The sequence below is a fragment of the Perna viridis genome, chromosome 4, assembly GCF_037379345.1.
Source record: "Perna viridis isolate PV_CMFRI_1.1 ecotype Kerala chromosome 4, ASM3737934v1, whole genome shotgun sequence".
NCBI classification, from domain to species: domain Eukaryota; kingdom Metazoa; phylum Mollusca; class Bivalvia; order Mytilida; family Mytilidae; genus Perna; species Perna viridis.
In genome coordinates this window covers 24,023,900-24,038,477 of record NC_142448.1, presented here as the reverse complement: position 1 = coordinate 24,038,477, position 14,578 = coordinate 24,023,900, and the positions used below count along the sequence as shown (strand labels likewise).

Genomic DNA, 14,578 nt, shown 5'->3' with positions numbered 1-14,578 from the left:
ATGGTAGGAAGGTTCTAATTTCGGTAGAATTGAACTAACACCGTTAGGTTCACATGTATGTGCTGAGTCAAAAATGGAGTCACATCAACTTATTCTTGTAGTCGAGAATGGCATAAAACACTCATTGCATGAAGATTTTAAAAATTTTAATTATCCTCAATGCATTTAATTTTCTTACACCACACAATTCTCTTTCCAATTTCCAGACAAAATTCGCATGGAAAGATCTTTAAGATAATGAATACATCCCGATGTTTTGATTTACTAGTAAATGTTTCTAGTCTGACATTGTTGGTTTTGTTTGATATTAAATAAACAGTTTGTTCATTTGATATCAATTTCAAATTTTTGTGTCCACATCTCAAACATTGACAAAAGATATGGAAAGATGTACATGAGTTATGATTTAAGATATGGAACATTACCATTATTAAACTTCCTAAGCAACAAAGAAATAAGGATGATATTGTAAGAAGTCATCAAAGATATGGAGACTAACTTATTACCTTTCATATGTCACATCCTTATACATTTAATTCTGCATTTCTTCCTCTCCAAAATTTTCAATAAAATAAAAAGTTTTCCCTACCTACCGACCCAAGCTTCAAACCATTGATTAGGGAAACAGCAAACAAACATTTTTATGTTTGGCCCAAGGAACAAAGCTCAGAAATAATGCTTTAATAATTTAAAGATGGTTTAAACTAGAAGGCATATTTTATTCCTGAATGAACTGCAAAGTAATTAATTTATGCAGTGGAAGTTTTATATTTAGTAATGACGAGTTTGCAGCTTTCATGATTTAAAACCCAGACTTAAAATAGTAAGATACAGATTGATATTTTTTTTTAAATAGAACCTGTATAATGTTTTCTATTTCAGTGAACCAATAAAAAATATTATTTCACTAATACAACTCAATTTTTTATCAAGGTCTTCATGGACTAAATTTTTTCATGTACATGCTTTTTCACTACTAGATTATGAACAGTGCCCAATGCCTGATACAGATGCATCTGTTGTTAAATGTGAAAACAGCCAAAGCATTTGCAGCTTGAATTGTAATAGTGGAAAAAGCCTGTCTATAGACCATAGAAATGCCTATACTTGTGGACGTCTTGGTGTGTTTAACTATCAACATCCTTGGAAACAGTTTGTTCTTCCCACATGTGGAGGTCAGTTTTATAATATATTATCTTATTATATAAACTAAAAGAAAAGATTTCATTGATTGTATGTTTTAAGACATTTTTGCAAATACTGAAATTCTCAGTCAAATCTCGTATAGAATTTAATGATTTTTATACCCTCGCTCAATGAGTGGGTGGAATAGAGGAATCACTTTGTCCATCTGATCATCCAATTATCTTGGCTCCCAGTGGATGGATTGATTTCAAATTTGGCGTGTGGCTTTATATAATTATATACATTATAAGAAAAATCTTCCTATTTTGTTGGACTTTGCCATTTTTCACTCTATGGAATGATTTTTGTCACAAAAATCTATGCAGAATACCACAAGGAACATTCATTTCAAGTTTGGTTAAATTGGTTGAGTAGTGTCAGAGGAGAAGAGTTTTGAAAGAGCAATCAAGGGAACCAAAATTCTAGCGGAAATCAAAAGAATGTAATCCAGGGACAAAGGCCAGACATGGAAAACAGACAAACATGACAAAGAACATAAAGTAACTAAAATAATACATACAAAGTAACAAAAATAAATGAGCAACTTGGACTCCACCAAAAACTGGGAGCATGACCAGGTGCACCGGTTGGGTAAAGGTCCTTAGTGTTGAAGTTATAACACAAGGTGCCATACTCCCAATGGAAGGTTGGAATTGACTTTGGAGGTTTTGACTGGAACCATTTAGGTACAAGTGGCCAAAAAGTGACCACTTTGATTCCAGTTTAATTCTTATCCTGTTTCAAAATTTTTTTTCCAAATCAAACTTCTAATTTGTATCAAGTTAGTGTGTCCATAAATGCCCCAAACTGTTCGGGGTTTGACATTGGCAGTCATATTAAGCTGCATTCTGTGAAGCATTTTATTTGCTTAGTGTTTATATACATATTGAAGACACTGTCATATTTCAGAGAGTGACACAGGTCCAGACATGTATTGATCTTATTTTTAAACATGCATGTGCAGATTTGACCAATAATCAGAAATTATTTATTCGAAAAAAGAAAGTATTCGAATATGCATACATAACTGCAAATTTCTTTACCTCATCAACTGCACCTGACAAAAAACTATGTCTCGTGAGTTATTTAGTAATGCTATCCAAGGAAGAAATTAAAAAATATTACATATGTAATAAGTACCACGGAATTATGCATGCCACAGGTAAATTGATTGTTTGAGTATATGCTTAGCATGACAACACATACAAATTTATTTTTTATAAATGTAATGACTGTAACAAGACAAAATTAAAATTGTTTATATTTTCACATGTGATACATATATAGATTAACTTTGCATTGAATTTTGAATGGCCTCTTAACAATAGAAAAGAAAATGACAACATTGTCTATGATTAGAAATTGAAAGACTATAGTAACTGATAAGCAGTTGATTACCGTTAAAGTACTAATGATGGCCCCTCCACATAATGGCGGACGCCCTATAGTAATCACTCTGTCTGTCTGTACCAAATGGTGTAAAGGATGTAACTTTGTTCTTTTTTGGTGTGAGTTTATGATATTTGGCATGACGATAGATCTGCTCAAGACAAATCCTCAAGGTAAAATTAAAATTTTGGAAGACAGATTCTTGTCTGGGCTGTAACTTAGTTGGCTTTTTAGCTCACCTTGTCAAAGGCCATGTGAGCTATTGCTATCATCTTGTGTCTGTAGACCGTAACAATTTTTGCTCATTTGCTTTTGTTCCTTTGTATGTATGATTTTAGTTACTTTATGTCCTTTGTTGTGTATGTCTGTTTTTCATATCTGGTGTTTGTCCCTGGATTACATTCTTTTGATTACTGCTATAGACTTGATTCCCTTGATTGTTCTTTCAAAACTCTTCTCCTCTTACACTACCCGACCAATTTAACCAAACTTGAAATGAATGTTCCTTGTGGTATTCTGCATAGAACTGATGTAAGAATTTTGATCCATTGAAAAACATGTCCGCTGTTACTAAAATTAGAACATAGGGGTCATACAGAGTTTTTTTTTACGTATATTTCCAACACCTTTAGGTTTAGCAAAATTCTGACTAAGTAAAACTGTTCAGCATGATGAGATTTATCTTTCATAAAATTTTCATTTTAATATAATGAGCCATGTTGGAGTTATTGCCTTTTTTTGATGTTTTTTCTGTTGTTGTTATATTTAATGTTATTTCTTTAAAAAATCTTCTCCTCTGACATTGCTTGACTAATTGGAACCAAACTGAATATGAATGCTCCATAGAATGAATATGGGGATTTTTTGTCTTTTGAAAAACATGGACAATGTTACTGAAAATATAACATAGGGGTCAGACAAAAGTTTTTCTTATATATCTCTTAAATGGTTAGGCTTAGCTAATTTCTTACATGTGCCGAAATGATTCTTATTAAAAGGCCTACAAAAGCCTTTATTGGATCTAAGTTGCCAGATTACTCCCTGTTAAAGGTATTGCCCTTGAAAGTTGAAAAATAATGTTCTTTTCCAGTTAGATAAAAAACTTTCAGTCGATGAAATAATTCTTATGATAAGGCCTACAAAAGTCTGTTGGGATCAAAGTTAATAGACGACTCCTTATTAGAGTTATTGTCCTTGAAAGGTGAAAAATTTCATTTTTATCAGTTTTCGGCCAAAATCTTGAAAACTGTAATAGATGCAAAGAAACATTCAATTGATAAAATGATCCTTATAATAAGTCCTAACAAGGTCTTCTTGAGTAAAAATTGTCAGACAACTCCTTGTTACAGTTACATGTACATGTATTGCCCTTGAATGGCAAAAAATTAACCAGGTGAGCAATTCAGGCTCCTGTGAGCCTCTTGTTATTTTTTCTTATGGCATGTCATGGCTTTTTATTTATTGAAAATTCTATCTTGCCTTTATGTTTAAAATTTTGTCCTAGCCCCACCCCACCCCTTTAAGCATATAATGGTAGTTCCCTAAATAGAATTCAATAACCCTGTTCATGCCCCTCTGATGAAATCAGGATAACAATTCCTCCCTTACTATTTTCAGATGAAGCCATTCAAAACATAGCACTGACTGTAACAATGAAGTATAGATTTATAATTAATTGTATGAATGCTCAAAAGGATGGGCTGAAGACTAAACTTAATGGAGCATTGGCAAATATCAAGAATTTCTGGAGTGATATTTCTTGCAACAGTGAAAACTGTGAGGTCACTACAAACTGTGTGGATGTAGGAAAAGAACCTGAAGTGAATGTAGTACTTAAAATATCAGGACTAAGGTATATAAAGTCTTGTTACAGGAAATTATGAAATTTAATTTTTTAATTTTTGTCTTTACCTCCAATATGAAAAAGAAACCTAAATGGAGCGTAGTTACGTATCCAAAGTGACATCTTTTAAAAATAGACAAGATGAATCATCACAGTTTATGTAAAACTCTTCTGAAGACGATCTGAACCTAGAGAAGTGAACCATTTTCTGAGTCTATGAAATACTGACCTCTTTGGGTCCAGTAAGAATAAAAATTTTGTTGTACCAAATGTCAACTAAAGTTTCACCGAACAGTTGTTGCCATACATAATCTTGCAATAGAATTCAAGTTAATCACTAAATTTGATATTTAAAACTAGAATACTCAGCAATTTTGTATGACTTGGAAATATACTTATAATATGGGTCTATTTCCTAACCATACTTAAATGAAAAGTAAGTTGGTTCTTTGCTTAATCTTTGTCAACAGACCATGTCAGTACTAAATTTCTACATTTTAGAATTGTAGTAATACTTATTTTTATTGTTTTTATTTCTTTGACAGACCAACCACTACTAAAGATGGCAAAACTTACACAATGAGAGAAGCTATGTTGATTATTATACTTCAAGAGTACTTACTTTTAACTGATGTAAGTAAAAAAAGTAAGATGCGAACATTTAATATCAAGCCAATAATGTTACATCAGACCCGCCACAAAACTCTGGACTTGATTGTGATTAAACTTATATTTCATATTTCAAAGTTTGATGTAGCTTCATTGATTGTTTTTAGATCATCTAGATAAAGTTCCCAGGCAACTATGCCACCTATGGTCCTTGAATTTTTTCTTGGTTTAAAAAAGTGACCCAGTCAACTCGTTTTACATTGTTTTCACTATTTTTTCTCCTAAAAAGTCAAAAAAAAAGTCAAAAAAATTTGGACTGAACAAATCTATCAATTCTTAATTGAATGATATGTAATTTTTTTCCACTTGAATGAGCCAGACAGGTGTTTGAAGCATGCAAAGTGGCCTTTAGCCTGTTCCTGATGAAAACACTGTTAACCAAATTTGGCATGAATTTCACAGATTCTCTTGAATTTCTACAAATTTAATATTGAGCCCTCAGAACTGCATCTGTGTATTTGACATTTCTGTTTACACACTTTGAAGGAACACTGATTCTCATCATCCTTTTTATGTTTCACAAATATAGTGGGGGAATAAATTGTTGTTTTGACACTTACAATTCTTTTTTTGTCACCAATGCTTAGAGAATTGATTTTAAGGTTACAGGCGACCAGTAGAAAATTGAAACAAATTAAGAAAAAATCATAGAGAGTAGAAGCTGATATGACGATTGGAATATTTTGGGAAATGGGTGTTGGTGTCTAACACAAATAATACAAGTTTTTATGATTCTTGTTCTATATTATAAATTTATAAATTAATTTGAGATAAATACTGTAATCTGATTGGTTAAAATAATTTTGTTATATCTCAATGGGTAAAACAAAATATTGACACGCCCCTATTCAGTTAAATTCAGAGCTACTTGTCTCATGTTTAAAGACAAAAATATGTTTTAAAATTAATTTATATGAATTAGCTATGATAAAAAATTTGTCTATTGAAAAAATAACATAAATTTTCCATGTGCATATTTTGTTTATATCACTTCGCACAATAAACAATATGCACATGGAAAATTTGTTATTTTTCAATAGACAAAAATTTTTATTATTGCCAATTCTTAAAAATTACAGCTTTTTCCTTTGACTGTTTTTTGAAAAGTTTAGTTAGGTCAGCTAATCTGATGAATGATTTTCCAGGACATTAAAGATGTTGGACAAGCCAATTTACTTAATGATACTGTCATGGTGACTGTTAGTCCTTCTTGTTCAACTGGATATGTTGTTCTTGGAGATACATGTGGTAGGTTTGCATCATAAAAGTACATGTAATTGAAAGCGAAATATAAGAAAATTGGACTAAGAATTTTTATTTTTACCAAGTCCTAGTAAAATCTTTGGTAGTAGAACTGAAACATGGTGAAAAAATAAGAAAAATGGTTAATGGGAAATTTGTTGTATATATTTGAAGAATTTAACACACATGTTAAATATGGTTCGAAGAAAGTTGTGTAAATTCTTCCCACTAAAGTAGTGTTTAGATTTAATCTATAATGTGGCATTTGTACTTTAAAATTCTGTTTTGAAATATGGTGTAGGTTATTTATAGTACTACTATGTAGAAAATTACATTTATTATACCACCACAAACAAAGTTTTGGAGGTATCTAAGGAATCACCTTGTCCGTTCATCTGTCTGTTCACATTTCTTGAAACCACTCGAGGGATTTTGTAAAATTATATAGGAAGTTTGAGTTTTATATATAGATGTACATGAAGAAATATGACTAATGGATGAGGACTCAGAAGGGAGATAATCCTAGCAAAGGGTTTTAGATGTTAAAACATTGTATGCGCAACTCCTCCTAAACTGCAATGGATTTTAATGAAATTTTATATGAATTTTGGTTATCACATATAGATGTGCACAGAGGAATGTGTGATGATGCCAAAGGATTCATCAAGTGTTTTACAATGAAGTTTATTTGAAGCTAGGTTGTATTTTCTTTGTGAGCTTGCTCAAAGTATTACAAGTTCTAAATTGTTTGTAGTTCAGTGTGGCAAAGGAACATACAGAAATGACTCCACCATGGCATGTGAGTTTTGTCCTATTGGAACTTACCAAGTCTTGTCTGGTCAGACCACATGTCAGGAATGCAGTAAAGGAAAGACAACTCTGACATATGGGTCGTATTTGTCAACTGACTGTGTTGGTAAGCTGTAATATAATTTTGTGAATCAAAGATAATATTTTATCAGTTATATTTTAGACAAATGTCCCATTTACATTGTAGAAAAAGTCCTGCCCCATGAAAGATATCAGGAAGAAAATAAAAAAAAAATGTTAAAGGGATCTAAGTTATTCTTTTAGTTAAATTCAAGGTATTGTGAGTTAGTATTCATTTATTAATTAAATGAGAAAGTTGAATGAATATGACTTGTATCATAATTAGTCAAAGCTATCAAAACAATCAGATTCTGGAACCAAGAAGTAAAATACATGTATAGATATAATGTTGGGCCTAGAGATTTTACCCAACTCAGCAATGTTATATCCTACTTCTCAAGCATACAATACAGAAAACCCATGGGTTAGGGTTAGGGTTATTATGTCACAGAAAAGTAAGGGGTGTTATTAAATATTGTTTTTCATTGCATTGGTTAGTAAGTACAACTGTATAATAATTTCAAATGAATGAAGAAGGATTCATAAGAAGTTTACACAGAGGGCTACTACATGTATATGTCATCAGATGTCAATTATTTACATTGCAGATGATTGTCAACCTGGTAAATTCTATGACAAGAACACCCAGAGCTGTACTGATTGTCTCAAAGATCATTACCAGAACATAAGTGGACAGGAGTTCTGTCATCGTTGTCCAATTGGATTTAAAACTAGTGGCAAGGGAAGCAACTCCTCCAGCATTTGTTACGGTTAGAATGAGGCTTGATTAATCAATTTGAAATGCTTGATATAAAATTACAAACTATAGAAGATGAACTTAATATTTATATATGTTTGATAATTACAATATTATAATTTTAGTGTGATACCATGTAAATTGTCTTAGTTGTAGTGTTATGAACTCAAAAAATTTACAGTGTCACACTTTTGCAGTTCACAGTTTAATGCTAAATTACTTAATTGCATAAACTAAGCACAGTTGAAAGAATCTGTAATAATCCAAACTTCTATATTCTATTAACTTCAGGAAATCTGTGGAAATATCATCCTGTAATATCAAAAAGTCAAGAGATGAAGAATAAGTACATGTAACACACAATACAAATGAGAAAAAGAGCACACAAAACAAACAGTAAGAACCCCCACTAAAAAGTGGTATGGCTTTGGTAGGATGGTTTGTTCAGTAGTCACCAATAACATACCATCATAAATTTTCAGCTGACTGTGAGGCTGGTAAAGAATTACAGCCAGATGGCAAGTGTAAAAGCTGTTCACGTGGGTATTATAGAACTCAGAATGATGATAAGTGTGTCTCCTGTGGTGACGTATACACCACGGAGGGAGAAGGAACAAAATCTTCTGACGACTGTAACATTAGTAAGTTATTTCATACAGGTAACTTTCCAAAAATATGGAATGAAAGTTATATCTCCTTAATACACAAGAAAGGAGATAAGTTAAACCCAAATAACTATAGACGTATATCAATAACTTCTAATCTCGGCAATTTATTTAATAAGATTATTCATGAAAGATTGTTAAATTCATTGATACTAATAAACTGATTAGTAACAATCAAATTGGTTTCAAACCCAAGGCAAGAACAGCAGACCATATTTTTTCCTTAAAATCAATAATAGATCATCACAAAAGTAAGAAAAAGAAGGTATTTACAGCCTTCATTGACCTTAGAAAGGCCTTCGATACAGTTTGGAGAGAGGGTCTCTTTAAACAGTCGCTCATTCAATGTAATCAAACTAATTACAAAATTTATGAAAGAATGTTTTGAAATCAGAATAAATACATAAATTTATTAAACTGTATACCACTGTTGCACCTTGATCAAATTATTGTTCATATTAATATGTCATATTACTTTTATTTGCACTTTGTTTTGTATTGCATTATGCCAAACCATTTAATGTAAATGTGTTTGTGCTAATAAATATTGTCTATTGTCTATACTATTTAGTGTAATACAATTATGCTTAAAAAATATTAAACTAAAAGATATAAATTTTTTTGACAAATACGCTTGCTTGAAATACTGTGAAACTACTGTTACTTGTCAGGGACCAATTTTCGTGGTTTTCATGGGTAGGCCAAACCACGAAATTTGATTCCCAATGAAACAGAAATTTCCATTAATGTGTATACTAAACATCTCAAAACCACAAATTCAAGAATCCACTAATATGTGTTTCTTCCCTAATCCACAAAAATTGGTATCCACGAATTAAAGTACTTTCACAGTAAATGCTTAATAAAATCCAAAAATGCTGAGATTGCAAGACAGACATGTCAGATGACAGGGTAATATTTCATATTCTGTAACAGTACTCCTTAGAGTTGAAGAACATTACAATATACCTGTTAATCCTTCTACATTTGAGGGAGACTCCAACAAAATCAATGAAAAATTTAGAATCTCCACCAAAAAATTGTAAGACTTTTGGGTGGTTTTTGGTTAAAATTACTAAATCGTTTGTGATAAATACTAAACAATTGAATTTTTATATCAAATATTGCTTTGAAGTAAAAAATTTCACATGAGACAGTGTCAGTGGTGTAGGATTTCCAACATGAACTGTTCCAAGGATACAATCTTATCTAAAGGTACCTGATGTTTTCTGGTGTTTCTGATCATTTATTATCTTACATTTGCCTTCGTTAAAGAAGGGTATAATATAGCATATTAATTGAGCTGTGTCGCAAGACAAGCCATATCAGTCTCGTTTAAAGAGGTCAAAATCATATACCATGACAGTGACCTTAGGCCCGTAAATAAGACTGGTACGAGCAATGGTTTTTTGGCTCAGATTTGAACTTCTAGAAATATGGTAAGGACTTTGGTTTATCCTAGAATGTTGATTTTGTTTTCTTGATTCATTTAGATTTGATTTCTGCATATGTCTAATTCATGCTTATATTTTACAAAATGGATATTTTTTCCATATCCATAAATACAGAATTCGTATTGTCAACATGCAAGCTAACAGAAGAAACAATTCACACATACTTGTCTATTAAGTTCTTCATTAGTATTTTTGTCAGTAAGTTTTGGATGATTCTGTATATTACTTTTTGATTAATATTTCACTTATTTGTGTTTTTGAATAAGTTTAAAGATCTCACTTGGATGAGTCTTTTAAAAATTCTGGTAATCTCCAATACAATTTAACAGGAAAATTGCTTAAATAATTTGATTTTTTACATATGGACATCTGGTTTAAAGTTAAATCCTCATTGAGAAAGATATCTGTCGTCGGAAGAGACTGTCTAAATGACATGTTTGTCAGAGTTGATATGTAATCTTTCTACTTTCTACTATGTAATGGATAGTTTATAGTTTTCTGGTCAGCTTGATAAGCAAGACTGGTCTTTACTACAATGATTTCTATTACTTTAGGTTTTGAATTGTGTTTTTAGACTTAATATCAGTCCTTACACAAGCAGGTAGAAGAAATTGCTCCTACTTTTTAAATTATTGTTATTGTACTGCTTACTAGTACATCTTTTTATGTATGACAGTTGTTTACAGACCCTTATTTTGATTCTTGGTATTGCCTCCTACACATTTGCAACAAGTCATACTTAAGATATTTTCTGGCATTTATTGTTACTTTTGATTCAGCATTTATAAGAATCTTACAACCAGAAACTATAATGGGATCTTGTGTCTGATATTCATGGCATTTTGAGATGTGAAATATTTTTAAAAAGCCTCTTTCAAAGGAAGATAATTTGCAGGAAAATGTTCTGTTGAAAGGTATAGGGAATTTTTTTTATATATTGCAAAACAAAGAGTTCGGTGACCCCCAGTTTTCTTTATACTTAGTTATAAAAAAAATATCTACCAGTTCTTTAGAAGTTTGCTAAATATTGAAAATTCCTAAAATGTAGTAAATTATTGGCTTTAATAAGGCTCAATTATCTCAAAGTCAAGTTTGGTGACCCAATTTTTTTATATTAAAAATCTTAAAGTATGTTCATTCAGGGTCATCTTTAAGAAAAACTAGGAAAATTTACCTACTAGAAATATTAGGTATGATCTACTTTAAACATTTTATTGTATTATCACAAATCTGTATTTTTTTATCTCTAACATTTTCTTTTCTTAAAATAAATGGTTTGAAGTTACTGTGAACATCATTTTTTATCCCAACTCATCAGAGTGGGGGCTATATAGCAATCATCTTTTCCATCTGTCCTTCTGCCCATTTCACGTTTCTGTACCAGATATCACTATTTAAGAGAATGAATAGTATATTGCTTTTGCATGATGACTGGTATGGTTTCTCAAGTTTTCAGGTTTGTTGCTCATCTACTTCCTGTTAACTGAACAACTTAGTAATTGTTTTAGTAATACATAATGGAAATTTTCCTAACAGATTTCTCAGCTTTTATTGGAGAAAAAGCTGAGATATTTGGTATATCACTTCTGTATGATATTAACTTCAACTGTGTTTCCTCAGGTGTGACTGAATAGTTATAGCATACAACATCTTGTTGTAAAGTTTGAATTTAAAACTTATGTATGTAATCGCAAATGACTTTGTACTTCATTTGACAGAAATTTGTACTGCTGGAAACTTCCGTAATGGTTCTAATGTATGTGTGCCTTGTCCTGTTGGACAATATCAATCAGAAGATCTAAAGGATGACTGTGATAAATGTTCCAACTCTTACACAACAGATGGTGATGGGAAAACTCATAAAGATAATTGCACCTGTAAGTAATCAATCAATTTTAAAAGAAAGAATATACTATTTGTTATTTATAAATAAGTAGATTTGGTGCTGTCATTGTAGATCTTTCAAGAAAAATTGTTGTTTATGCTAGTCAGCCACAAAACAAAACCTGTCATTGCTGCTATTTGAACATTGTACAAGTTAAATCTTTAGACTATTACTGTAGATACAAGTCTTGTACTATTTTTTTTGTTACAAGAATATCACCAATAATAAGCTAGAGATGAGTATTAAAATGCTAATAATTCTACGGTCGAATCTTGATGTGTCAAACTCGGATAAGTCGAAATCTTGGATAACTGGAATCAGAGTCCTGGCATAAACTTTCATACTCCAATACAATTTTATCTCTGATGACTCAAACTTGGACGATTCAAAATCTCGGGGTTATCAATCAGTCCCCTCAAAGGTCTTTGAGGTTAATTAACTCTGATGCCTCAAAGTGAACTAATTAGTAGGAAAACTGATTACTTTATTACAAACAATGACCAAAGTATTTTTAGAACATTTTGCATGGCTTATGTAATTACTCGTTGACAACTTTATGGCCTGATTTTTGTATATGATTAGGACAAAAAAGCTGATGTAGTAAGAAGAAATGAATTTGAATAATCACACTTCAGAATGCAAATTACCAATGTTATCAGATATTTTGATCATGATTTAAAAAAAAAAAAAAAAAAAAAAAAAAAAAACGTTGAATGATATTTGATCATGTAATGACATGCAAAACAGATGGTGATAACTACATCTGAAATTTAATTGTTGTAATGCAGTGGACATGGTTTGACAGTACTCCCAATATTAAGCTATACTAAGCAACCTGTTCTGCTGTTTTGTGGAATGACATTTTTGATGTAGAAAAAATATGTAAAATAAGAATTTTCCCTAAAACATTCCATGTTGCTCAGAATTTATAACATACTTGATACACAGCACTTAAAAATTATTTTCTGAAATGATAAAGAAGACACCATGAAGTATGTTGATAAAGTGACATGTATACATGATGTATGGACAAGCAATACAACATGTGTATGTGATTAAAAAAAGCAGAAACAATCGCCGATCAATACATTTCTGGATTATACTCAACCTCAGATAACTCAAACATTTTTGTCTGCTTCTTTCATCTTCGACTTAAGAAGGTTTGACTGTAATTGCCAAGTATGACTCTTTCCTCTCCTTTTTGGTTGGGTAATATTGTTTTTATCCTTATTGTCTCAGTATTTGTTAGCTATAATCCTTGAAAAGTACTGCACCAAATTTTATGAAACTTTGTAGGTATTAAGAACATAATATGTAGTTCTGTATATTAAAATGAAGCAGATTATTAGTGTATCTCCTCAGGAATTACTGAACTGAATGTCCTGAAGACATACATAGGTGTGCATACTACCAGATATTTTTGATCTGCTGAATCATATAGGAGATATGCCCTGTGAACTTTCATTTACCTCTGAAGCAGATTGTGACCACAAAAATGAATTTCATTAAACTTTGTAGGTGATAGGGTCACAGTACATGTACATATTTGTGCATATTACCAGGTATTTTGTTCTGCTGAGAAATGCCCTTATTAACTTTGAACTTCCATGAAATATTCCTCTGAAGCAAATTGTAAACTGTGGAAACCTCTCCACCCATATCTCATTAAAGCTGATTGGTAGCCAGGACAATCATGCGTACTGCATATTATGAGGAAATCATGATGCTATAATTGTCTTCTGCTGCAAAAGGACGGGGGACTTGGTAATGGTAGGGGTCTGTCTCTTAGATCTTGCAAATGCAAAGCCTTTAAACTACTTGATGGGTTCTTTTGATATTTGGTATGGTGAATTAACATGAATTGAATGATTGCATACTACACTTGATGCTGCATGTCTTCTCTAATACTAGTTAAATGAATTTCATTAAACTTGGTTGTGCAGCATCTCATGGATTAATGAGTGTTTCATTGTTACTTATTGAAAGCTTTTTTTTTCACCTCGAGGGATTTTACATTGCCTTTTGTACTTTTTTTACATGTTTTTGAAAGTAAATACCAACTTAAATTTTATTCAAATTAATAGGGTGTGACAAGTCCTTGAATTTGCCACGTAGTAAATATTATCATGATTATAACCTAATTACATAAGTGTTGTTTCAGTTTATTGCCCAGCTGGGTATGAAGTTAATCCAGCAATGCAACTAGCTTGTCGCCCATGTCCCCGGGGAAGTTATCGTAGTACTGAGTCTGACCAGATTTTGATGCCATGTATAAACTGTTCTGATGGAAACACTACAGAATCTGACAGAAGTGAATCAAGTGACCAGTGTACAATCAGTAGGTTTCTGTAATCATTGAAAGCCATTAAATAGGTCATAAAGAACATTATTTTCATTCTTTGTGCATTCTACCCAACATAGGTTGAGCTATTCTATTTGGCTGAGATATAACAGCTTCTTTAAAGAGTATATTAAATCTTCCAAGTTATAGTTTAAACAATTAGTATTCTATAGAGAATACTACTGAATACAAGACTTATAAATTACCAGTAGGTGAGATACTTATGAATATGTGTCGTGTGAATGTACAAATGCTTTTCTATGGCATTATTACAAAGA

General features: G+C 31.5%; 1 protein-coding gene across 4 annotated transcripts in view; it reads left to right on the top strand.

Annotated features, from left to right (window-relative positions):
• The window catches only part of LOC148619412 (uncharacterized), a 165,968-nt gene that overhangs the window by 105,411 nt on the left and 45,979 nt on the right, over positions 1 to 14,578 (top strand). For all 4 annotated transcript variants that reach the window (XM_088579273.1, XM_088579274.1, XM_088579272.1 and 1 more), the window contains exons 47-55: positions 981 to 1,175; positions 4,192 to 4,426; positions 4,963 to 5,050; positions 6,232 to 6,334; positions 7,083 to 7,244; positions 7,807 to 7,968; positions 8,438 to 8,596; positions 11,793 to 11,951; positions 14,121 to 14,297. In XM_088579273.1, coding sequence (XP_088435399.1) covers positions 981 to 1,175; positions 4,192 to 4,426; positions 4,963 to 5,050; positions 6,232 to 6,334; positions 7,083 to 7,244; positions 7,807 to 7,968; positions 8,438 to 8,596; positions 11,793 to 11,951; positions 14,121 to 14,297 — 1,440 coding nt within the window. The remainder of the gene's footprint in view (positions 1 to 980; positions 1,176 to 4,191; positions 4,427 to 4,962; positions 5,051 to 6,231; positions 6,335 to 7,082; positions 7,245 to 7,806; positions 7,969 to 8,437; positions 8,597 to 11,792; positions 11,952 to 14,120; positions 14,298 to 14,578) is intronic.